Genomic DNA, 23341 nt, shown 5'->3' with positions numbered 1-23341 from the left:
TGCCCCCCCCCCCCACCTCTCACTCGTTGCTGCGTCCTACCATTTAATGCACCATAGAGCCCCGGGATGTCTGTCAGCGGCTTCGCACAATGTCCCTAACGACGCTGGACCTCCTGCAATGCAGGCATTGCTGATGGGTAGTGAGGGAGGAAGCACAAGAGAAGAGTGCGCCCCAAGGCACAAAATTCGAGAGGTACCCACACCGCACATTAATCGATGCATGCAGTGCCAAAGAAAACGTTAACGGGACGAGAACGCACAAGGAGAGAGCAGCGAGCGACATCAGAGACGGTCACTCGCTCTCAGCTGCACCGCCATGCCTGCACCGCACGGGAGCCATCTGCTTCCCGTTGTCTTCTGTCGTTTGACGGCCTCATGGAGGCTACAGCGAGCCGTATGCACCGCGGCGCCCGCGTCAGGCACGAAGCACCCGTTCTTCTCTCCCCCTCCCCCGGCAACAACGGATGGGCACATGTGTAATCGCAAAAAGGCCACTCACGAGCAGCTCCCTGTCTTCTTTCCTCTCCCCACGTGGCGGCCACTCGCAGCGCCTGTCGTACGCAGACCAGACTCACTGCAGCGGGGCAGCCTCATGAGCTCTTTGCACGCCATCGAACTCGGTGTCTCGTAATCCAAAGCAGAAACAGGACAAAGCCCGAAAGGCGAGGAGGCTCCGCCGGCCCTTCCCCGTGCTATTGTCAGCGTGCGGCCCGGATTCTATGGCGCACCCTTGTCTACAACAAGGCGGCCGCACAGCGGCAGCGAAGGCGTCACAAACGCTGTGCGGTCACACATTTTCGGCGGAACATCATCACTTTCTGTGCGCGATAGCACAGACAAGAGGTTGGGCTGGCCGCGTCTGGGTCCCCGTTCCTGTCGTGGAGCGCCTCTCTCTCCCACTGGCCGACAGCCCATTTACACCGGTGCGACTGGAGAGCTCTAACGGGAGCGTATGTGTGTACCACAGCTCCCAGTTTGTGGAGCCGCTAGACGTCCTGCGAGAGCGGTGGAAGGCCCACGTGCGCGGCCTTGAAAACGCGGAGAAGGACCGCAACGCGGCGCTACTGGCATCGCGGGCGGCGCCAGACGCACTTCCGCTGAGCACCAATGGCGAGCGATTTGACAGTGCTACGGAGGAGTGCATGCTCCGTATAATGGGCAGCCGCGCGAACGCGAGTCGGTACTGGGCAACGGAGGCTGAGGCGAAGTGGCTGTATCGCGCACCGTTCACAGACGCTCACCTCTCGAATCCAGGAAACCGCGTCGTTTCTCACGCGAACGAGCTTTGCCGTCCCATGGCGCTCTACAACGTGGAGGGCACTGTCGACCCTAGCCGCTTTACCCCGCTCACGTGCCGCCGTTACGACCCGGTGAATTATGCCGGTCGTTTCTACAGACCTGCGGTGGCGGTGCGCATGAAGTCGTTCGCGCTTCAGTACAACTGTCTCCACGAGCAGCAGTGGATCACACAGCACCGCGCGATGCGCCTCGGACTTTCCATACTGCCACATATTCCACCTCTTACTTTTTCGCTTGATATGCCACTTTTTCTTATCAACATTGGAGCCACGCACAGAACGAGCGCACCGGCGTCAAGGGTTTCACCCGCGATAGCCGCGGACTGCATTGTCACATCAGAAGACGTCCTCGAGACACCTGAGCGTCAGTGCGAGAGATGCTTGCTGCTACCATCGCTTTCATGACGGTAGCCCTCACCCGCTCCTCGCCGCCGATTCAGTCCACTGTGTTCCACGCTTTGCTGATGCCCGGGCAACGTTCTGAAAACTGCACACGGCTTGGCGAGTGTGTGTGTGTGTGTGTGTGGTCCACCTCTGCCCATACTTCCCCCCTGTTGGTTTCTGCTGCGTTACGACTGCTTCCTCATGCTTTGTTTGTTTGTTGGTTCCGCCAAGCGCATCCTGATTTTTTTTTTGTCCTTGTGGAAAACTTGTTCTACTTTCACGGAAAACAATTTGTGCATCTGTGCGTGGGGGGGGGGGGCGGGAAGGGGAGACGAAAGCGTGAGAGAACCCCACTCACCTTCTCCTCCTGCAGCTTCGGAGCCGCTCTACCCCCACGCTCCACCCACACGGCAACGGTGCGCGAGCCCGTCCCCCCTCCCTGTCCGCCTCCCTCCCCATGCTGTGTTGCTGCTACTTCCCTCCACATCGCATTCCCTTCTACTCTTTTTTCTCCCCATAAACCTACCTCGCTCCTCTGCGGCACTTTCCACATGGAGTGATTGGGTTCCACGCTGTTGTCTGCACGGCGCGCGTGGTGATCACGAATGCCCTCCTCTCTGCTCTGACGGTCTTGCAGGCACGGACATTCTCCATTGACCTTCCGTGTAAAGTGTCGGTGCTTGTGTCGTTGGCACGTGAGCAGCACGCGTGCCTTTCTGGTGTCAACGCGTTTCAGCGAACACAAATTGCAGTGTTTGTGTGCGTCTCCACACCTCTTCGATTCTCTCGGCTATATACTCTCCCCCCTCCTATAGAATCGCTGCCTGCCCTGCCCCCTTCCCTCTCGCTCTCTCTCCCGCCCGCCGTACTCAGTCCCGATGTTGCAACAGAGCGCGCGGTGGCTTGCCTTCATGTCCCCTGGCGACCTGTATGCGCTCAGCCAGCGCAGCAGGTTCTCCTCCTACACGCAGTACAGCGACGCATCTGCGTTAACCCGGTCGTACCAGAGGTGTTCACCGGCTGAGAAGCTGAAGTGCGAGGAGCGTGCCGAGGCAATCAATGACGAATTTGAACGTGCCTACCAAACGGAAGCTCAGCTGCTGATGCAAGAAGACAGCGATTTGTGTTCGAACACATGTGGTGCAGCAGCTCACAACGAATGACAAGGGGTTTTGTATGCGCCATATCGGATGGGAGGAGAGGCGCGCTGGGGGGGGATGATCAGCCGTGCATGCATTACAACGATCCGTGCATGTTTCACAGGCCACCTTCACATTGACAGCCTTGCCCCCTCCTCTTTCCCGCTTATCTTCATCTTCGCGCGTCTGCACCTGAATTCTTTTCGCTCACCGCTTTAGTGTTGCTTGCGCTTCGATTTCCTCCTCTTCCAATCTTTTTCCTATTTGCTGTCCCCTGATGCCATGCGCTGAGGGTCCAGTGCACCCCCTCCCTTCCCCAATCTCTCTACCTGTGTAGAGAAGTCGAGCAGCCCCTCCTCCCTCTTCTATCCCTGCCAGTGTCGAGCCACTTCTCTTGGCGACAGGGTGAAGGTGTCGACGGCGTACGGGGAGGGAGGGGGGGAGGTGAGTGCGATGCATCGCTGCTGCTGTCCGCGGTCCGGTCGTGGATGGCGTTGTGCGTCGCGGCGACCGCGACAGTGTGAGCACGTTTGTGCCATATCTATGTGGTGTGCAATGCGACCATGCGCCTCGAGCGTATCCCACCCGGCCCTCACACTGCCTACTGCTGGCGTGTGTGTGTGTGTGTGGGGGGGGCCTGCGCCACGCCGGGGGGGGGAATTGCACGAGGTAGCGACCGGCATGATGTGGGAGCGTCTGTGCGGCGACCTGCGGAGCGGGTGGGTGCGCCGACAGAGCTTGGGGCAGAGGCCGTGCTCTCGGATGAGAGGGTCGCTGCGTTGCTGTAGCGCGTGTGTCCAGGGCTGCCATTGCACGAGGCGACGGGGGCCTGTGACAGGCCCTGTATGTATGTGTGTGTGTGGGGGGGGGAGGTCGAGTGGCGCTGGAGCCATGCCGCCATGACAGCTCGATGGACGCGATGCAGCACAAGCGTCTTCGTTATGCTCTGTGGGTACTCGTCGCGTCTGTTTGCATGTCGTCCTGTTGCCGTGCATGAGTACTCGCAAGAGCGATCTGCGTGTTGACGAGCCTGCATTTGGTGTGCCTCCACTCTTGCGTGTGTCGGGTGCTTATCTTTTCTTGTTTGTATCTCTGTTCTGTGACTCGTCGAACGAGTTGCTCACACGGCCCTGCTTTTCAGCACAGAGCTGGGGCGCAGGGTTCCTCCACCCCACGTCATCACGGATCTGTGCCCTCGTCACCTTTTCCTTCCTTCCGTCTGACAACAGACGGGGACCGCCGCGGCTATCGCTCTGTATAGGAGACCCAGTAGAAGGCGCGCCACAGAGTAGTACGCAACAACTTCCGTGGTGCCAACGCGAGCCCCTTGGTTTTCTGCGTCGACTGGAGTCTGCGGTGCAGCACCGACACGTGATATGAGAGCCGAGGACAAGCTGTTGTCACGAGCTGGGATGCGTAGCTGTGCCGGTACAGCACTTCGACGCATCCACGAGCTTCCTGTGCCGCGTCTCGGTGCTTCATCACTGCTGGCACACCCGCAAATAATGACACGACAGTGTGTGGGCCTGCTACCTCGTTCTTGTCGCTAGCTGGTTTCCGTTGCCGTGCATGCAGCGCACTCATCCGACCTGCTACTCTTGCTCAACTTCGCCAGGCACGTCTGATCCGACTCTCGTGCTCCCCGCTCTGTTTTCCTCTTCGCAGTGTGCACGACGCTCGCATTCGACCCTCCGGTTTTTTTATTGTCGCCGTGAGCGACACTCAACAACGTCCAGAAACCCGTCCCCACAAACCACCCGTCCACATCCACGACAGCAGAACTCCTGCTGCACATTTTTATTGGACCGCGTTCCGCACTCTTTCTTTTTTGTTCTAAAGATCGTCCTCCTCCCTCCCTGTCGCGCCCCGCTCCGCTTGACGCTGCATTTACCTTCACGCCTGTCGTCTTTCGCCTTCGCGTCCATTGTCGGAGCCTGCCCACGCGCACGCCTGACGAGCGGAAACGAGGATGGGCAAGGGCCGCGACAAGCGCAAGAAGAATGAGGACCCTGCGAAGGCCACAAAGCGGGCCGCTCGGCAGGCGCTGAAGCTCCAGAAGAGCATGAGGAAGGAAAATGGCGAGGAAGCGGCGGAGGGCTTCAACAACGAAGAGGCCATCGAGGTGACGCTCAAGCGTATCCAGAAGCAGGAAGGAAAGGTGAAAACCGTGGAAGAGGTCGCCAATGTTGCCCCACCTACGCCGCGCGTCAACGTCGTCTTGGTGCCGCACCCGGAACGCGACAGCGAGCTCATCCTCTTCGGCGGTGAATTCTGGAATGGGGAGACAACAGAGGCGTACAACGACACGTACTTCTTCAATGTCAAGCGCAACGCCTGGGCACGCCTGTCTTCTGCTCTGAACCCCGCACCACGGAGCAGCAGCCAAGCCGTGGTCTACAAGCAGTATCTCATCCTGTTCGGTGGCGAGTTCGTCTCGCAGTCGCAGTCGCAGTACCTGCACTTCAAGGATGTGTGGCGCTTCAACTGCCGCAGCAGTGAGTGGGAGGAGTTGAGGAATCTCAAGGGCGGCCCCTCCTCCCGCAGCGGGCACCGAATGGTCTTGTGGAAGCGCAACGCCGTCATGTTCGGCGGCTTCTACGACAATGCACAGGAGTGCCGTTACTTCGACGATCTGTGGCTTCTGTCCAACCTTGACGGGGCAGGGCACTGGTCTCCGGTGAAGACGGCTCCAATGACGGACCTACCGCACGCGCGCAGCGGGCACAGCATGAGTGTCTACCAGGACGAGCTCTTTGTCTACGGCGGCTACTCGACGCAGAAGTTCAACCGCTTCAAGAAGTCGGAGGCCACGGTGCACCATGATCTGTGGATGATAACCCTGCGGCAGGAGAAGGCCCTCGCGTGCAGCGAGGGACCGCTGCCAGTGTGGACGAAGATTAAACTGGGTGGCATTCCGCCGCCCATCCGCTGCGGCGTCTCTTGCGCCTTCAAGGACAAGCGCCTCTACCTCTTTGGTGGCGTGGTCGACATCGAGTCACCGGGGGGCAAGATGGTCTCCACCTTCTATAACGACCTCTATGTGTTTCACATGGACACGAAGCGCTTCTACCCTGTCGTGCTGCGGCGAGTAGCGAAGCGCGCTGTGGCGGCTGGGAAGCGCGATCACCTCGATGATCTAGCCGCCCAGCTCAGCGCCCTGGATCTCCGCCGCGGCGAGGCGAGCAGTGAGGAGGAGAGTAGCTCGACCTCCGACGAAGAAGACGATGACCGCACCGGCCAGCCAGGGACGGCGGCTGCCAGCCAGGAGATGAAGGAGAGCTACGAAACAAACCGACACGGGCAAATTCTGCCGCACCGGCGCATGGACTCTGCGATGGTGGTGGTGGGCAACACATTGTATCTCTACGGCGGCCAGTTTGAGAGCAGCAAGAAGGAGATCACGATGTCGGACCTTTTCACGCTGAATCTGAACAAGTTGGACACGTATCAGCCGCTGCTGTCGCAGGATTTGTCCGCCGCAGTGTGGCTAGGCAAGGAGTCCGAGAGCGACGCCGCTTCATGGGAAAGCGGTAGCACGGTTGTCAGCGCCGTCTACGATCTCGACCACGACGAGGACGATGACGACGGCGACGACGAGGAGGATGGCGCTGATGGTATGGGGCGCCGTGGCGTGAACTTTGGTAACATGCCGCGGGAGCCGGTGCTTGACCCTGAGGACGAGGGCAACGAGGCGCCGGAGGCGATTCCCGCGGAGCTGGCGATGGAGGTGACTCCGAGTGTCGCGGGGGTGGCGGACGCCGTCGCTGGCATTACGCGGACGGGAAAAAAGGGCCTTAAGGTGCACAAGGAGCAGCTCTTGGCGCAGCTCGGTGCCTCATCGGCGGTGCCGACGCCGGAGAGGGAGGAGACGTTCACCGCCTTTTTTGCCAGGACATCCTCCTTCTGGATGAGCACGGCGCGCGAGTCCGTGGAGGGAAGATGCACCGACCGCCGCGTGACGAAGGAGGCGACGGAGTTTGCGAAGCAGCGCTTTTATGAGGCGCGGGAGTTGCTGGCGCAGCTCCAGCTCGTCGAGGACCGCGAGAGGGAGGAGGTAAAGTTCTTTCGAGAGCGCCGGCTGCGGAAGGAGAGGGAGTGGGAGGAGTACGAAGAGGCCCAGCGGCGCCTCGAAGAGAACTCCGACCACGAAGAAGACGATGCTCATGACGAGGATGACTGACACGTAAACGGACCAGCGCTGTTACCGCGACAGCAGTCAGCACGGGAAGAAATGCTACGGAGCAGAGTGCACAGAACCACAGGAAACGCCCGATCGGTTATGCTGCCGGTGTACGCGTGCCGTCACATGTAGTTGAGGGGGGGGGGCTTCGATCATGCACATGCTGGTTGGTCGCTGATGTTCTTTCTCTTCTGCGCGAACGATTTCTTCTCTTTTCCCACCGCCGGAGACTCCTCCTTCTCTACACCGATATGATGAGGGGGAGGGGAGCACTGCTGAGTGCGAGGCATCTGAAGGGCCAGTGCACCCCCTCCCTTCCCCAATCTCTCTACCTGTGTAGAGAAGTCGAGCAGCCCCTCCTCCCTCTTCTATTCCTGCCAGTGTCGAGCCACTTCTCTTGGCGACAGGGTGAAAGTGTCGACGGCGTACGGGGAGGGAGGGGGGGGGAGGTGAGTGCGATGCATCGCTGCTGCTGTCCGCGGTCCGGTCGTGGATGGCGTTGTGCGTCGCGGCGACCGCGACAGTGTGAGCACGTTTGTGCCATATCTATGTGGTGTGCAATGCGACCATGCGCCTCGAGCGTATCCCACCCGGCCCTCACACTGCCTACTGCTGGCGTGTGTGTGTGTGGGGGGGGGCCTGCGCCACGCCGGGGGGGGGAATTGCACGAGGTAGCGACCGGCATGATGTGGGAGCGTCTGTGCGGCGACCTGCGGAGCGGGTGGGTGCGCCGACAGAGCTTGGGGCAGAGGCCGTGCTCTCGGATGAGAGGGTCGCTGCGTTGCTGTAGCGCGTGTGTCCAGGGCTGCCATTGCACGAGGCGACGGGGGCCTGTGACAGCCCCTGTATGTATGTGTGTGTGTGGGGGGGAGGTCGAGTGGCGCTGGAGCCATGCCAGCGTGTGAGAACAAGCATTTTGAAGCACAAGTCAAACAATCCACAGTCACACAGAATCATAAGCGCGATGATGCGTCCGTGTACTGTAGCCGCGAGAGGACTTCTGCGACGACTTGCGCTCTGCAAGCGCTCTAGTGCGGCCATGTTGGTGCGAGTGCATCGCCTTTCTCATAGTGGATGTCGTTACATCGTTGGTCACTCAGGGCATGTGCGGCTGAGAAGGGTGAAGCCTGTGTGCGACAGCGCCGTTCCGGTCAACGTGCAGCGTGAGGGGAGTCAGACACGTGCCGCCCGCAGCTCTGTTGGTGGTCCGTGTCGGCCTGCCTCCTCTCGCGAGGGCATTTCAACCCACGCCGCCGGGTCTTTCTGCTCCACTGCCATTTTTCTTGTCGCCGTATCTCTGTTTTACGACGGTTCACGCTCTCTGCCGACCACACGCCTACTACTCCACCTCGTTGGGTGCGTTCTTACACTAGCATTTCTGGTGCTGCGACATTAGGTGGCAGGCTCATGGACGCGTCAGATATGGCCCAGGAAACTGCATCCTCCTCGCCCACCGAGGTGCATCACACGACATCTCTACATCATACAGAGCGGGGCGCTCTCTTGCGCCAGCTGGCAGAGGTGCAAAGGCGAATGGAGCAACGCTTGGGGGCTGTCAATGTCGAACTAGAGTACCTGGAGGCCTTTCGCAGCGGCATTGTATCGGAGATGCGCAGTGAATCGTCCCCTCGTCGCCGCTCTGTCACTGTTCTTGCCCCCAGAGATGGCGGAAAGAGGAGCCGCGAAGAGGTCGCGTTTGTCGGCTACGCGATGGCGTCTCCGAGGCACCGGGGCGAGGTCAGAGCACTAGGCTTTGACCCGTTTCGCGAAGCGGGCCTCTACGTGAGCTCCAACAATCCCGTAGTGCGTGTCGCACCGCTGTCTCTCAGCAAAGACGAAAAGGTGCGTCAGGAGGTGGAGTATATATTGCCAAGCTACATCTCCGTTGGGGTGGCAAGGGCAAGGGGCTTGCCTTTTGCCGGAGCCGCGCGACTTTTCGAGTCGCTCGCCGCGGCAGGGCTGGACAAGTCCGACTTTGCTCTCTCGAGCACCTCAGCGGGACGCTGTCTCAGCGTCCACAAGCATCCCGACCCAAGCGATGTCGAGGCGCTTTGTGCCGCGGTCCCAGAGGAGCGGGTGCGCGCACTATGCCGCGACAGCATGGGGGATGCCGGGGCCATTGCAAGCTGCCTTTACACGGAGTTGGCACAGCAGGCAACACAACGGGCGCTCATCCTGCCCGCAATGCGTCTGCGCAACGTGATGCTGCTGCGGCTGCCGCCCTACCGGCAGCAGCTCCTACTGGAGGCAACCACCTGGACGCTGCGGAGGTGTTGCGACTGCCGCGATCGTGACCTGACCGAGAACTCGCATGTGCAATGGTGCAAGGTCCTACACAGTGCGGCACCTGAGACACAGGCGTGCGCGTATCTGAAGCGGAACGCATACGCCACCGCCTACTCTCAGCTGCTGCAAGGACTCAGCACAGTCTCCAGCGTCCGACAGGGGTATCTTGTCGCTGTACTCACCGTCTGCGGCAATTTCTTCGACCTCCTCGACGCGGGAAAGCTGCCACTCCAACGGCGAACCAGCCCATTTCTCTTCCACGGCGCGTATGCAGCACCAAATGAGGGCCAAACCTCGCTGAGTCCGGCGGTGTGCAGCTGAACAAGGGAGGGACGATGCGGCACAGACGTTGTGTGCCCGTTCATGCGGCGCACCGCCAACTGCCACGGTCGACGGCAGCACTGAGAATCAAAAGCAAAAATGAGAAGAGAGTACCCCCCCCCCCCCCACACACACACACACACACACAACACCTGACAGCCGCGATGGTTTCAAACACCGCGGTGATCCAGTAATGTGGGACTGCACCGCCTGGCGAGACGCTCTACAGCATTGTCGCATTTCTCTGCCCTGCTGCTGCTAGATCTCTCATCTCTCTCTCTCTCTCTATCCATCGCACGCGCTCCACCCTCCAGAAGGTCACAGCTGTCGGCCTCCACACACCTTCTTTATTCCTTCCGACTCCGACCTCCCTCTCCTCTTCTCGTCTTCTGAGCCGCTGCTCTTCTCATTTTTCGGGCTGCCTTCAGCGATCTGCTTTTCTTTGGCGCTGGTGGCGCGACGGACTCCGCCATTCTCCACCACGTGTTCTGACGGCGTTCCTTGCCGTGTTGCTGCTCTCCATCGCTATCACACGCGATAGCACACACAATGACCCCGAGTACCGCCTACTTGCCCATGACGCGCTGCATCTTTCGCGCACTGACAGACGAGGGGTACAAGGCGGTGATGGGTAAGCCGCCAGGGACGTACTCGCTGCAGTCGGAGATTGCGCAGAACCACACGAGTCTGCACCTGCATCAGATTGTCACCGGCACAGACGCCTACCCTTCCCTGCATGTCGTGGACCTGCTCCCGTCCACCCACTGCAGCCTAAGCGCTGACACGGCAGTCACAATGGTGGTTCTCCCTCCCGCTCCCATTGTTGGTGAGACAGCGGACAGGGACGTCGCGGGAGAAGCCTACCACGATGACGCCCCGGCCGCGTGTGTAGCTGTGCGTCTGGACAACAGCCTCCGTGGCTCGACGGCGCTCGCCACACCACGCACGCTCGAGAACTTGCTCCTCGACGACGAGGCCATCGTGAAGGTGAGCGGCGGCTGCCACAACTGCGTGTTTGTGGTGAATGAGTTGAGGTCCACGCCCACGGACTCGTCCTCCGGCACGATGATGACGGTGGGCCCCGAGCTCTTCCGCAACGTGCGCGCCGCCTTCTACAGCCATCCGTCACAGGTGTTGATGTCGTCCGCACAGGCGGTCGACTACTCGAACACGGTGTTGTACCTTCCTGTGGATGCCTTTCAGCCTGTAGAAGATGATTCCGGAGAGCTTCTTCACACATCGGCCGCCGCACAGACGCACGCTCTCACGAAGATCGTTTTGTGTCCTGCTGTGAACGACGCGGCTCTGACAGAGCTGTACGGACTCCACTACCCTGACTTGTGCGCACTCTTCGGCGCCGCCTCAGCTGCCGCCTGGGAGGGACGCCTCGTCAGCACCGGCGACGTACTCTACCTTGAAAAGGACACGCTCCACGCAGTGGCGCAGCGACTGGAGGGCGTTGATGTGTTAGAGAGTGTGGCGCGTGTGCTGTCCCACAAGGTCCGCAAATGGAGTGGAACGTGGGTGGATGAAAACGCCTCCTGCCGCCACCTTCTCGCCGTGCGCGTGGCGCGTCTGGAGAGGAGTGGCACTGCAGTGCCATTTGGTGTTCTCCGCAACTGCGGCGGCGAGGCAGACGCCGTCGAGGTGGCGCTCGTGCACCAGCGAAACAGCCACGTTTGGGAACCCACACCGGTCTGGGCTCCATCGCCAGCACACGGGCTTGCCGATGTCCAGGTGTACGCTCGCCTCTGTCGTGAGCTGCGCCGTGTTGTGACGCCATCGCTGGAGGGCGACGTGCACACTTTTGTTGTCCGAGGAGTAAAGGAGAACCTGCCGCGCGAGTTTGTCGAGTGCGCTGTCGCGGCGTTTGGCCTTCCCTGTCTCCTTGCCTCCACGGAGGCGATGGAGGAGGCGGAGCTGGAGACGTTAACCCGGACATTTCTCGGCGAGCGATGTGGTGCGGCGACGGTACTGATTCTCCACAACGCGCACACAATCGCGGACCTGTGTCCGCACTTCTTATCGGTGCTTGATGAGTTGAGCAGCGGCGCCCGAGCGACGGTTGCCGGAGGTCCACCTCCCGGACCTCGCCTCCTCTTTCTTCTGTGCGAGTCGATTGACGCTGTGCCACCCATGATCGCAGCTCGTGCCACCAACGCAGACGGTGTGCTGGAGTGCGGCAACCCATCCGAGGAGGACCGAGCAGCGTTCATTGCGCCGCTGCTGCAGTGGAGCTGCGCGCACCATCGTGTGCATGCGAGCGTTCTTCTGTCACCCAAGACGCTCGCGGGCTGGACGGTAGGTCTGACGTATGCCGACATATTGTCGCTTGTGGAGGCGTGCGTCCGCGATGCAGCGCAGTGCGCGCGGTGCACCGGAGAGGCATTGGCGGTCGTCAGCGACGTCTCGTGCGAGTCCGTGGTGCAGTCCTACCTCAAGTCGCACGGGTACAGCATGGTCTCCACCAAGCTGCAGCCCGTTCGCTGGGGCGACGTGGGCGGCCTGGAGGAAGCCAAGCGGGAGTTGCGGGAGATGATTCAGCTCCCCATCCTACACCCTGAGGTGTTCGAGAAGGGCATGAAGAAGCGCACCGGGGTTCTCTTTTACGGCCCCCCCGGCTGCGGGAAGACGCTTCTGGCGAAGGCTGTCGCCACAGAGATGGGCATGAACTTTATATCTGTAAAGGGTCCGGAGCTGATTAACCAGTATGTTGGTGAGAGTGAGAGGAACATTCGCCTTCTCTTTCAGCGGGCGCGCGACAACTCGCCGTGCATTGTTTTCTTCGACGAGATCGATGCCCTGGCGCCCGCGCGTGGCGCGAAGGGCGACGCCGGCGGCGTCATGGACCGCATTGTATCGCAGCTCCTGGTGGAGGTGGACGGCGTTGGCCAGAAGCGCTCGGACGGCACGGCAAGTGGAGACGTGTTCATCATTGGAGCGACGAATCGACCAGACCTGCTCGATCCCGCACTCCTGCGCCCGGGCCGCTTTGATCGATTGTGCTACCTCGGTATCCCGTCTACGCGCGAGGAGCAGCTCTTTGCGCTCAAGGCTCTGACCCGCAAGTTCGACATGAGCGCCGACGTGGATCTCTCGGCAGTGCTGGAACCACTGGACTTTGTGTACACCGGTGCCGACTTCTTCGCTCTCTGCTCGGACGCCATGATGTTTGCCGTTGAGGACGCCCTAGAGGAAGTGCAACAGCAGATCACGACTCATGCGTTAGCGGAGACCGCGGCTGCTAGCACTCCTGATGCTGCACCCCCACCTGCGACAGCAGCGGCCGAGGAGGAGCGGAAGCCGATAACGGTCTGCATGCAACACTTCCTCCGTGCTCGAGCGCAGCTGAAGCCCTCTGTGACGAAGGCAGACCTACACAAGTACGAAGCCCTCAAGCGGACGTTTGACAAGTCCACGAAGGGGTAGGATGGCATTGACATGGCCATCCTTTTCTATGCCGGCCTCGCGCCGGTGCGCGGCGCACCCGCATGCTGGTGGGCAGGATTGGTGTCAAAAGAGGAACGCACAGACAGTACTGGGGTCAGACGTGACGGATGACATTGTTCCGTCACCTAACATCTCCTCACCTCTGCCCAGCCAAGCACAACCGCTGTTGGTGCGCATCCGTTGCAAGAAGGAGGTGTACCATGCACGCGGGCATGTGCCAGGACAAGGAAGTCCACTACAGCGAAGGGGAGTGAAGGCGGCGGACGTAGGGGTGATGCAGTGTATGCCCCTTTCCACCCATGTCCATCTCATTTTCCTCGTACAGAGGCTGGCTGTGTACGTCTTTGTGCTCATCCTTTTCTGCTTGTCGTTGCGCTTACGTTTCTCCTACACCTGACGCATGGTGTGCCAAGTCCGACACGAATGGAACAGGGGGGAGAGATAGAGCCGTTAGACGCATCCTCGGCATGGCTGGAAGCGTTGTCGACACAAGAGACGGGTAGGCGGTATCCCTGCGCATGCGGCAGGGACCAGAGCTGTCACAGCGCCACCGTCGCGTCTGACTTTCTCACCCTCTCCGTGGGCTGCGCCTCCAGAGCGCAGTGCCGGTTGCCGATGTACCTTACCTGCTCGTGCGACTGTCACGTAAGTTTATCCGTTTCACTTGCTACCCAGGTACATGAACTTGTCAGTGCGCGTGCGTGGATTCTCTCTCTCTCCACACTTTCACTCTTTTTCTGTGATCACGTGTCCTCGTCTCGTCTTTTCTCTGCTTTGTCGGGTTTGTCTTTGGCCCTCGCGCCTGGGCGGCTTGCCCACACTCCTTTCGATCGCTCACACGGTGACATTTGCCGTCTTGTTCCTTGTTGCCCCCCCCCCCCCTCCCCTCCCCGGGCTCCCCTTAAGGCACAACGTCCATCTGCGCGCCACTCGACGCTCAGTGCTGTTGTTATGTCACTCACTGCCCTCACTGCCAAGCGTGTTCGGCGCACATGGGAGCCGGAGGAGAAGGCCTGGCACGATGATGCGTTGGAGCTGCCGTGGGAGGATGTTCGACCGGAGCTGCACAAGGCATCCATCTTCGCCTTGAAGAATGTCTTCTTCTTTTCTCACGCCACCCCCGTGCAGGCGCTCGCGCTACGCGTCCTCACGCAAGCAGGTACAAGCGCTGTCGTCGAGGCGCCAACAGGAAGTGGTAAGACCCTCGCGTTTCTTCTTCCCATCATGGAGCGGTGTGTACGATCTTGCGAAACGTATGTAGCGTTGCATCAGCGACCACCCCTGTTTCGTTACGTGCTCGGCGTCATCTTCTCGCCGTCGCGCACGCTGGCTGAGCAGACATTCGTGGTCGGCCGCAGCCTGGCGGCTCGCTACCCCTTCAACATCCAGTTCGTCCTCTGCGACGGCGTTGTCCAGAAGCCTGCGGCAGTACTGCAGCACCTCCAGCGCGGCGCCCGTGGTGCGGGCACGATTCTCGTCACGACCCCCAAAGACTTTGACCAGCTGCTTCCGATGCTGGAAGAGGCTCAAAGGACGCCACTCAACCCGTCCAGTGACGACAGCGCGGATTTCCCGGCGCCGCAAGATGAGGCGATGCAGCAACGTTACGTTTCTCGCAGAGCGCAAGCAAACACGGATGCGGAGAAGGGCAGTATCTCTCGTGATAGTGTACGCTTCTACTCCACATCCGAGGCGCGGTTCGTTGTCGTCCTTGACGAGGCAGACCTTCTCTACAACTCCCCCGACATGCGCAACACGGTGCAGCAGTTTGTGGCTGCCTATGGGCGTACCCGTGACCCTGTGAGCCCGTCGCCGCGCCGCCGCAAGTCAGCCGCAAAGAAGCGGCCTGTGCCCGAGAAGGAGACCGGGCCGGCCGGCGCGCGGCTGTGGATGGACTTTGCGTTTGTCGGGGCCACTGTCGCCACCTCGCCTTCGCTGAAGGTGTATGCCGAGAAGGTCTGCGCGGAGTGTGCTAGCACCTTGCACACGCTTGCGCTGCGGTCCAACGACGACTTTGTCTCACAGCTGAGCAACCGTTTCGTCGTGTGCGATGCCGCCAACTTTCTGCCGTATTTCGTCCAGCTCATGAACCTGCACGCATCGAAGAAGCACTTTGTCTTCTTCAACAACTTTCGTGTTCTTCTGTTCGTGCAGAGGCTTTTCTATGTCCTGTGCCAGGGCACACGCCCACTGCTGTACATACCGAAGGTGTTTGTGATGTACGAGGGCATGACGGAAAGTGCCCGCATCGATCAGTACAACCAGTTCCTCACCCACGTGAGTCGCAGCAACGAGGCCCGCAAGCCGAAGAAAGCCATCTCAGACGCAGAGAAAAAGAACCAGGTGTTTACGAGCGGCTGGAAGCGCGACGGCACCGTGAGCATGGGCACGGGCGCCGTTCTCCTCTGCACCGATGTCGCCGCCTTCGGCCTCGATGTGCGGGATGTCGACTATGTGTACCACTTTGAGCCACCGGCCACGGTGCAGTCGTACATCCACCGCGTCGGGCGCGTGGGCCGCATGGGCATGAAGGGAAGCAGCATTCTGCTCCTTCCCTGCAACGCCGACTCGACGCCGATGGAGTCCGCCCGCGAGCGCAAGATGGACAGCACACGCTTCCACACCGTCACCAACACCAAAAAACCTACAGCACAGCTCCACGCGCCTTGCATCAGCGCTGACTCGCTCCCAGAAGAACGTCGTGCCTACGTGGCGGAGCTTGGCAAGCACAGCGCGCTGGAAGAGTACACCCTCCCGCCCTTTGCCCCTATTACCTCCACCCTCCGGAATTACATCACGCAGGACGAGAAGCTTCTAAAGCTCGCCAAGCGCGCCGCAATATCCATGTGTGAGGCACCGCAGGGCGAGGAGGAGAAGGCGTGGTTCCACCCACGTCTTGCGGTGCGTGCACTTCTTTTGGATTAGCTCCCAAAGACCAGCACTTCGGGTGTCTCCGACCCCTCGGTGCGAGCACACCAGTTTTAACGGCGGCCGTCCTGATCTCTCTTTTCGTATAACGCCGCTATGAAGGGGTCAAACACCGTCCACACACGCGAGGCAAACGCTAACGAAGTGCATGCGAGTCGCCAAGACATGAGAGCGGCTCTTCTTCCTTCCGACACTCGTATCCTCGTGTCAAGGATTCCCGCATCTGCCGTGAGTGTCGTCTCGGACGAAACGCGGGCAAAAGGAAGAAGGCGATGCCTTGTTACGCGGACCTTGAGGCGCTGCCCTGAGATGATGAGCCACAGACGTGGAGGCCACGCCGCACTCGTGTCTCTTCTCCTTCCGCTAACTTCACACCGCTTCTGCGTTTCCCCTTCTCACGTTCTCTCGATTGCGTCCTGTGCTTTCCCTTGCACCCACTCCTGTTGTGTGCAGCAGGGCGTGCACCCTTCCCACCTGCCTGCCTGCCTGCCTGCCTGCCGGCGCCCACGTGCGTGCTTCGTCTCTGCATTGTGTAGGGCACATGAGCATGCAGTGATGTTCAGCTACAACAACATCATAGAGAAGGGGGAGCCCCTCAACAAGGAGATCATCGACCATGTATTGGACCATGTGACCGAGTTCCCGACGCCCACGATGGTGTCCGTAGGCGACGGTAAGGCCGACTGCATAGTGCTCGAGAACTTTTTGACGCACGAGGAGTGCGACCAACTCGTCGCGGCCTGCGAGAAGGTGGGCTACACTTTCTGGCTCCAGAAGAACCACCACGACGCCGACGGAGAAGCTACGTGCGACAGCGGCTCTAAAGCGGTGCGCGTCGTGGACACCATCGAGGCGAACTTTCCGCACCTCTCGGCGAAGCTGTACGAGCGCATTGCCCGTGTCGTCTCTCTCAAGCCGAAGTGTTTTTCAGAAGATATGCCGAACGCCGAAGAGCTCTTTGAGCGTGAGCTCGCCGGCACGTGGGTGCCCCACGCCCTCTCCGAAAATCTTCTCTTCGGCCGCTACCACCCTGGTGGCCACTTTATGCCCCACGTGGACGGTGCCACCATTTTGGACCTCAATACCCGCTCCTTCTACACGCTGCTCATCTACCTCAATGACTGCTTGCATGGCGGAGAGACCTTTATCTTTGCGGGTGAGCAGTGCAACGTCATGTACCTGGACGAGAAGGAGAACCAGTACCGCGGCAACGCGACGCAACGGGTGGGAGCCGTGTACCCCAAGAAGGGCTCAGCCGCATTTTTCTACTACAACCTGCTACACGAAGGGGCGCCGGTGCTGGAAGGGCACAAGTACATCTGTCGCGCAGACCTGCTCTACCACCGTACGCCCACCATTTTCACTTCGGAGGCAGATGAGAAGGCGTTCAAGGCGTACCAGGAGGCGCGCCTGGCCGAAAGCCACGGAGATGCGGAGCGGGCGTGTCAGCTCTTCCAGCGCGTTCGCAAGCTCTCCAAGGGCGTCGCATCCATCTTCCAGATCGAGTAAGCACGCACAACAACAAAGAAGAAGGAGAAAGCGGCAACATGACTTTGCGCCCCCCCCCCACCCAGCATTTGTAAGCTCCGCGTACTTGTGTATCTGGCCCAAGTGGCGGGCTGCTGCTTTCTCCCCCTTCTGAACCCGACGGCAGCCATAATCCACCTTGTTCTGTTGGTGCGTGTGCTCTCGCCGTTCTGGGCACACTGCGCAGCGTAGCGCCCTCCCCTCCCCCTTCTGACGGAAGCTGCACAGGAGGTAAGGCTGGCTGGGTGCCGTATCCACGCAAGCCATGAGGAGAGGCGCCACCGCATCCTAAACGAGTTTTCTGTTTCCACCGTCGCGAGTAAAGAATACGGCCGCTACCGTGTGATTCGGGTCCTTGTCTGTTGTCTGCCTTGCCCTCGAAAGCAGCACCAAACCGTCGTCAGAACCAGGAGTGGTCAGTGAAGCCCAGCAGTCCCCCCTCTTCTTCCGCCAGTGTTGCCAGGCGCACATGCTTGTTCTTTTCCGCCGGTGTGGAGCGGATGGTACTACGGGAATGCCATACTCTTTCTGTATCTCTCCCTCGCCTTCTTCATCCTTCTTTTCTACGTGTTTCTCGCCGTTGCTGTGCTACGCCGTTCCTCTCCGCCCTTCCCTCCTACCGCGGGGGCCTGTGCCCTTCCTTTTCCACCTCAGCCGCCGCCTTTTCTTCGCGGGCCGCATGCAGCATCAAGAGGACTACGCCTCCAGCGCCTCCAAGGATGATCAATACTTTGAGAGCTACGCGGACCTCAGCGTCCACAAGGTGATGCTTCGCGATCGTCCGCGCATGGACTTCTACAAGGCCCTCCTCACTGACAGGTCTGTTGTTGAGGGCAAGGTGGTGGTGGATGTGGGCTCCGGCTCAGGCATCTTGTCCTGCTGGGCAGCCCAATCAGGTGCCGCGCACGTACTCTCTCTTGAGGCATCGTCCCTGGCAAAGCTGCAACAACGCATTTTTGCTGACAACGGTCTGTCTGACCGCGTCACCGTCATCGCATCCACGGTCGAGGAACTTGTCGCTGCCGGCGTCGAGGCATTTCTGAACGAACACCCGTGCGTCCGCCTCCACGGCGGCGTGGCGCTTGTAGTGTCAGAGTGGATGGGCTTCTACCTCTTCCACGAATGCATGCTGCCCTCAGTGCTACGAGCCCGTGACTTTTTCCACGACGTGAACGCAGCCCTTCAGTCTTCGCTTGCCGTCTCCATGCTTCCTTCCCACGGGCGGCTCCTGGTGGCGCCCATCACACTGAAGCCCTACTACGCAGAAACCTTCGCTGCCTTTTGGGACTCCGTGGACGGTGTCTCCCTGCATGCCCTCGGCAAACTCGACTTCGAGGAGCACGTTGAGGCGACGTCGCCGTTGGTGGACGTCATGCCGCCTCGTTCTTTACTGCACGACGGTGTGGTCTTTTGGGAAGGCAGCTTTGACACGCTCGCGGTTGACAAGCTCGCTAGCATCGTGGCGGCGCGCACCTTTGACTTCTCGACCTCCGTCACCACCGCTTCCGCGAGGACTAGTCTCCACGAGACAGGGCGGTTCACCGTGGAGGGTTTTACTCTGTGGTTTCAGGTCAGCTACGGCGACGCCATCCTTGACACCTCTCCACTCGCCCCACCGACGCACTGGAAGCAGACCACGGTTCTCCTGCCCCGTGAGTTCCGCGATGAGAAGACCGTTTCGTTTCACTGCCTCGATGAGCACTTGGAGCTGACCCTCCGACTGACGGCGGAGGACCTTGCGCAGCGGTGCTACAAGATCGAGTTCGAGCTCAACTAGCCAACGCAGCGATCTCTTCTTTGTGCGCGCCACTGCTTAATGAGTGTCACCTGCCGCGATTAATTTCCGGATCTTTGCCCTACCGCTATCTTGCTCTCTTGGTTGCGCACGTTCGCTGCCTGCGGTTTCGGGGTGCTTCTCCACGTTGAGTCCGTGCAACGAAGAGAGGTGCCTGAGTGAACGGGAGTGGTTTCGTTGTGGTGTCTCGATGTCCTCGTTCCACGAGGGGCGTCCCTGCTTCCCGCTCCTCTGTTGTGCACCACTCCATAGAAGGGAGTCGGGCTCATCGCGGCTTTGCTCTATGCACGCTGCTGCCTCTACACTGCGTCCCCTTGTGTCACGGCGTCTTTCACGTCTCCCCCCTCCCTCTTCCTCTGCTGGTACTCTTCGACCCTCAGCTTACGTAAGAGAGCGCTGGCCGGCACCGCACGTGTCGACGTTCTCCCGCCGCACTGTCTCCCTCTGTCTTTCTCTGTCTACTGTGCACGCCGACACCATGTCCACCGGGACCATCTCCGCTGCCGCGCTGCAGTACTTTGAGTCGAAGGGCATTCAGTCAATTCTAGATGAAGCGATGCACGACTTGGTGCTGGAGATGCCGGCAGACCCACTCGTTTTCCTCGAGGAGGCCTTCCGCAGGCCGACCCCCCTTCACGTCATTATCACCGGTCCACCCGGCAGCGGCAAAACCACGCTGGCAGCCAAGTTGGCTGCCCATTATGGCATCACGCACGTTGCTGCTACTCCCGCGGCTGTCGGGGACATGGCGATGCCAGCTGATGTGCTCGGCGAGCTGAAAACTCTGCAGAAGGATGGTAAGGGCTGGGTCCTGGACGGTTTTCCACAAACGCGCGCAGACGCGATTCAGCTGCAGACGTCAGCGATGTCTCCTCAGCAAGTCTTTGAGCTGCAGGTCCCACTAGCAGTGGCGCTGGAGCGTGCCATTATCACCGCGGCTCATGCATCCAAAAACATCGAAGAGGCGACGGCGATTGCGAAAAACTACGAGCACTACGATGTGCGCAGACTAGAGGTCACCACTTCCTACCAGCATTGCTACCGTGGCATCGATGCCACTATCTCCGCCGAGGAGGTGGCTGCAGAAGCCCTGAAGGCCATTGACGCCTTGCAGCTCTTGTGAAGCCGAAACCTTACCGACGGCGCCTATGAAGGGCAAACACCAATGGGCTAGTCTCATGTCGCTACACCGGAGTAGAGTGAAGAGCTCCCGTACACGTTTTTTTTTTTGCTGATGAGTTGCGGCTCCAGTGGTTCGCTCCTGTACGATGTAATATAGAGCACCCGTGGCTGCCTCTTTGCTCCAGGAGGGGGAACGTGCTTGACTCTTTCGCCCGTGTGTATCAGCCGTGCAGTAGACGGTCGCAGAGTACGTCAAGAAGAAAGATACATTGTCCCGATCGTTTCTCTCTCTCTCTCTCTCTTTGCCCACTGTTTCAGCGACTCGACGCCAGCACAGCTGGAGCTGCAGGCCTCTTGCGCAGTTCTCCACGTGGACGGCTCTGCAAGGCGATACGGACATATGCAGGCAGTATTTCTTTGCTCTTTTACCTCTCTCGCTTTCTTCGACCAGCGTGCACCTGCTCTTCACCTCCCCCGCCTCCCCCCATCTTGCTCTCCCCCGCCCATTCCATGTCGCCTAACGTCCCTGCCTCTCCGTCGCAGGGCGATCATGCTCTCTATCTCCGCCGTGCAGCGGCGGTACCGCCTGTTTCACCCTGTTCATCAAACTGTGCCTTTTCACTTTAACCCCGTGCAGTCCATCTTCCCGCTCATCTACGAGAACAACCTCCTCGCCAAGCCGCGCCTCAGCTGGAAGGACTATGAGGGCAGGAAAGAGTTCGATGCCGATCACCCGCTCCCCGTTGTTGGGACGCGGCTCAATGAGCGCACCACTACGCACAAATGGTCCCACTGGGATCAGTACATCAACCCCCAGATAACACAGAGCTGGATGTATCTGACGCAGACGCCAGAGTACGTTGGGCCTCGCAGCGGCCACAACGTCATCAAGATGGGATGGATGAAGATTGGCGGGAGCTGGAAGTACTCTCGTAGCTACAACGATGCACGGCGTGGCTTTGCCAAGGGGCAGTGGCAGGAGCGGAAGATGACACCTCGCTTCATGCTGGCACCGCGCGTGTCCGCCGGAGGCCCGCGCAACCGGTACGAAGGCAAGGCGTCCTTCTCGCGACTGAGCCTTAGCAAACTGCTGTGGGCTGTGGATACGGGTCGACTAAACCCGAATGAAACCATCACTCTGTATCACCTTCGCAATGCGAAGGTGATCGCCGATCGCGAAGTCGTGTGGCCGGGGATGGTGCTGCTTGCCGGTAACGTGGAGCGTGTACCTTACCCGCTGCACATCGAGCTGCAGAACGCGTCGGCAAAAGCAATCCAGCTGCTCGAGGAGGCCGGTGGCTCCTTTACAAATGTGTACATGTCTCACGAGGGCCTCTACCAGGAGTTACACCCGGAGGAGTTCCCCACCTTTATGGAGCAGGAGCTGCCGGAGAGGAAAGGGCTAGAGAACTTTGCAACGAATTCGCGCAAGCGGGGCTGGCTGGCGCAGTGGTACGAGGACGAGAGCCGCTATGCCCACCCCGGTGCTGGGCGACGCACTGCACACTACATCCGCCCGCCGACCGATCGCGATTTCCCCGCCACGATCGAGGAATACGAGCTCGCGAAGCACCACCAGAAATGGCACCTGAACCAGCCTGGAAGCGCTACCGTGCTGCCCTGGCATTCTCTCAACACCGCTGACATGGCACGGCGGTCAGCCGGGCGACTGTAGCGACACACTCGTCCACGTCGACGTGCACGAAGAGGCACGATCGTTCGCGAGCTCGTTGTTGCGCGCGCGTGTGCCGTTGTTGGCTTTTGTTAAGCACTGCACACGACAAGTTAAGGTGCTGCCTATGGCAGCGGGTGGCCAAACACACAGCAAGGAAAAACACACGTACAAGCGCGCGCATCTGCGCCCCTGCGCGACACCCACGCCAACCGCTCAAACCCCCCGCCTTTCCAACGCGGCCTGCGCATGTCAACGCGTGAAACTTGTTCTGGTGCGAGCAGGAGCACTGAAGCGACCAGAGCTTCACCCCTCCGCGTGTCTCCTTCATTTCCCTTCGATGATTTTCATAGCCTCGCTGCTCTTTCACCCCTCCCTCCGTTTCCTTGCCCGGAAGCTGCACCGAAGACTCCCAGCTTTTCTCTTAGCGGCGTTCACACCCCGTCTGCGAGGCAAGGCACCAATGACAACGCGGGTGGAGCTGCGCAAAGTGCAGGTGGTGGATCCGAACCCCAGCAAGTTCGACGCCCCGATTCGCTTGCACCTAGTGCTCGACGTGTTTGAAAAGCCACCAAAGGATGCCATCGACGTGACCTTCACCTGGTCGCCGGTGTGGGACTTCCCTGTAGACCAGGAGCTAGACGAGATGGAGGTCGGCCCCTTCACAACGCTCGGCAGGCACGAGTTCACTATCGAGAGTGATCCCCCCAACGTGGCCGACATCCCAGATCCAACCGGTCCCACTGCCTTGATCGTCTCACTCAAGTACCAGGGACACGAATTCCTCCACATTGGATACAACGTCACAGTCACCTGCGAGGGCGATCTTCCAGATGTCTTCACCTCAGCCGACATGCTCACCCGCCACATTGGTAAGTGCTACCCTAAACTGCGGGATATTTCATGGGACGCACCAAGCCCGGCAACAGCCTCGCCCTCGGACTCGGACGCCGATAGCACTTGCGATAGCGCCGACGGCCCCTGCAAACGCGCAAAAAGAGAGACTGAAGCGCAATCATAGGCCTCCTACACCGCATTGATTCCTGTGAAGCACTCGTATATGGGTGCCGTTGCCGTGCACCACTGTTAAAAGCAGCCGCAAACGCGGCTGTGGGGAAGTAAGCGGCCAGACTCTTGAGCTGCGTGACGCCGTGGTCATGATAACTCAGAAGACTTTTTGCAACCTTGCAATCGGATGTTTCGAAAGGCTGTCACGACGTTTTCTGAGTTTCTCGCAGT

The 23341-nt window shown here is 60.0% G+C and overlaps 10 protein-coding genes across 10 annotated transcripts; all 10 read left to right on the top strand.

Annotated features, from left to right (window-relative positions):
- Positions 1-719: 719 nt before the first annotated feature.
- On the top strand, positions 720-1703 carry LMJF_16_0090 (conserved hypothetical protein; the record flags this gene model as incomplete). The annotated part of the gene is made up of 1 exon (XM_001682035.1): positions 720-1703. The coding sequence occupies one exon, from the start codon at positions 720-722 to the stop codon at positions 1701-1703; it is 984 nt and encodes a 327-aa protein (XP_001682087.1).
- Positions 1704-4790: 3087 nt separating this feature from the next.
- On the top strand, positions 4791-7001 carry LMJF_16_0080 (conserved hypothetical protein; the record flags this gene model as incomplete). Its single annotated transcript, XM_001682034.1, has 1 exon — positions 4791-7001. One exon carries the CDS (start codon positions 4791-4793, stop codon positions 6999-7001), a length of 2211 nt encoding a protein of 736 aa, XP_001682086.1.
- Positions 7002-8408: 1407 nt separating this feature from the next.
- Positions 8409-9608, top strand: LMJF_16_0070 (conserved hypothetical protein; the record flags this gene model as incomplete). Its single annotated transcript, XM_001682033.1, has 1 exon — positions 8409-9608. One exon carries the CDS (start codon positions 8409-8411, stop codon positions 9606-9608), a length of 1200 nt encoding a protein of 399 aa, XP_001682085.1.
- A 549-nt stretch (positions 9609-10157) lies between these two features.
- Positions 10158-13037, top strand: LMJF_16_0060 (putative peroxisome assembly protein; the record flags this gene model as incomplete). The annotated part of the gene is made up of 1 exon (XM_001682032.1): positions 10158-13037. One exon carries the CDS (start codon positions 10158-10160, stop codon positions 13035-13037), a length of 2880 nt encoding a protein of 959 aa, XP_001682084.1.
- A 972-nt stretch (positions 13038-14009) lies between these two features.
- Positions 14010-15983, top strand: LMJF_16_0050 (conserved hypothetical protein; the record flags this gene model as incomplete). The annotated part of the gene is made up of 1 exon (XM_001682031.1): positions 14010-15983. The coding sequence occupies one exon, from the start codon at positions 14010-14012 to the stop codon at positions 15981-15983; it is 1974 nt and encodes a 657-aa protein (XP_001682083.1).
- Positions 15984-16295: 312 nt separating this feature from the next.
- LMJF_16_0040 (conserved hypothetical protein) lies at positions 16296-17495 on the top strand (the record flags this gene model as incomplete). Its single annotated transcript, XM_001682030.1, has 1 exon — positions 16296-17495. The coding sequence occupies one exon, from the start codon at positions 16296-16298 to the stop codon at positions 17493-17495; it is 1200 nt and encodes a 399-aa protein (XP_001682082.1).
- A 697-nt stretch (positions 17496-18192) lies between these two features.
- Positions 18193-19290, top strand: PRMT6 (arginine N-methyltransferase, type I; the record flags this gene model as incomplete). The annotated part of the gene is made up of 1 exon (XM_001682029.1): positions 18193-19290. One exon carries the CDS (start codon positions 18193-18195, stop codon positions 19288-19290), a length of 1098 nt encoding a protein of 365 aa, XP_001682081.1.
- A 496-nt stretch (positions 19291-19786) lies between these two features.
- LMJF_16_0020 (conserved hypothetical protein) lies at positions 19787-20431 on the top strand (the record flags this gene model as incomplete). The annotated part of the gene is made up of 1 exon (XM_001682028.1): positions 19787-20431. The coding sequence occupies one exon, from the start codon at positions 19787-19789 to the stop codon at positions 20429-20431; it is 645 nt and encodes a 214-aa protein (XP_001682080.1).
- A 549-nt stretch (positions 20432-20980) lies between these two features.
- LMJF_16_0010 (conserved hypothetical protein) lies at positions 20981-22105 on the top strand (the record flags this gene model as incomplete). The annotated part of the gene is made up of 1 exon (XM_001682027.1): positions 20981-22105. One exon carries the CDS (start codon positions 20981-20983, stop codon positions 22103-22105), a length of 1125 nt encoding a protein of 374 aa, XP_001682079.1.
- Positions 22106-22442: 337 nt separating this feature from the next.
- LMJF_16_0005 (anti-silencing protein a-like protein) lies at positions 22443-23123 on the top strand (the record flags this gene model as incomplete). The annotated part of the gene is made up of 1 exon (XM_001682026.1): positions 22443-23123. The coding sequence occupies one exon, from the start codon at positions 22443-22445 to the stop codon at positions 23121-23123; it is 681 nt and encodes a 226-aa protein (XP_001682078.1).
- Positions 23124-23341: the final 218 nt, after the last annotated feature.

Source organism: Leishmania major, chromosome 16 (genome assembly GCF_000002725.2).
Source record: "Leishmania major strain Friedlin complete genome, chromosome 16".
Taxonomy (NCBI): Eukaryota; Euglenozoa; class Kinetoplastea; order Trypanosomatida; family Trypanosomatidae; genus Leishmania; species Leishmania major.
The sequence above is the reverse complement of the archived record's forward strand: the minus strand, read 5'-3'. Positions and strand labels throughout refer to the sequence as shown.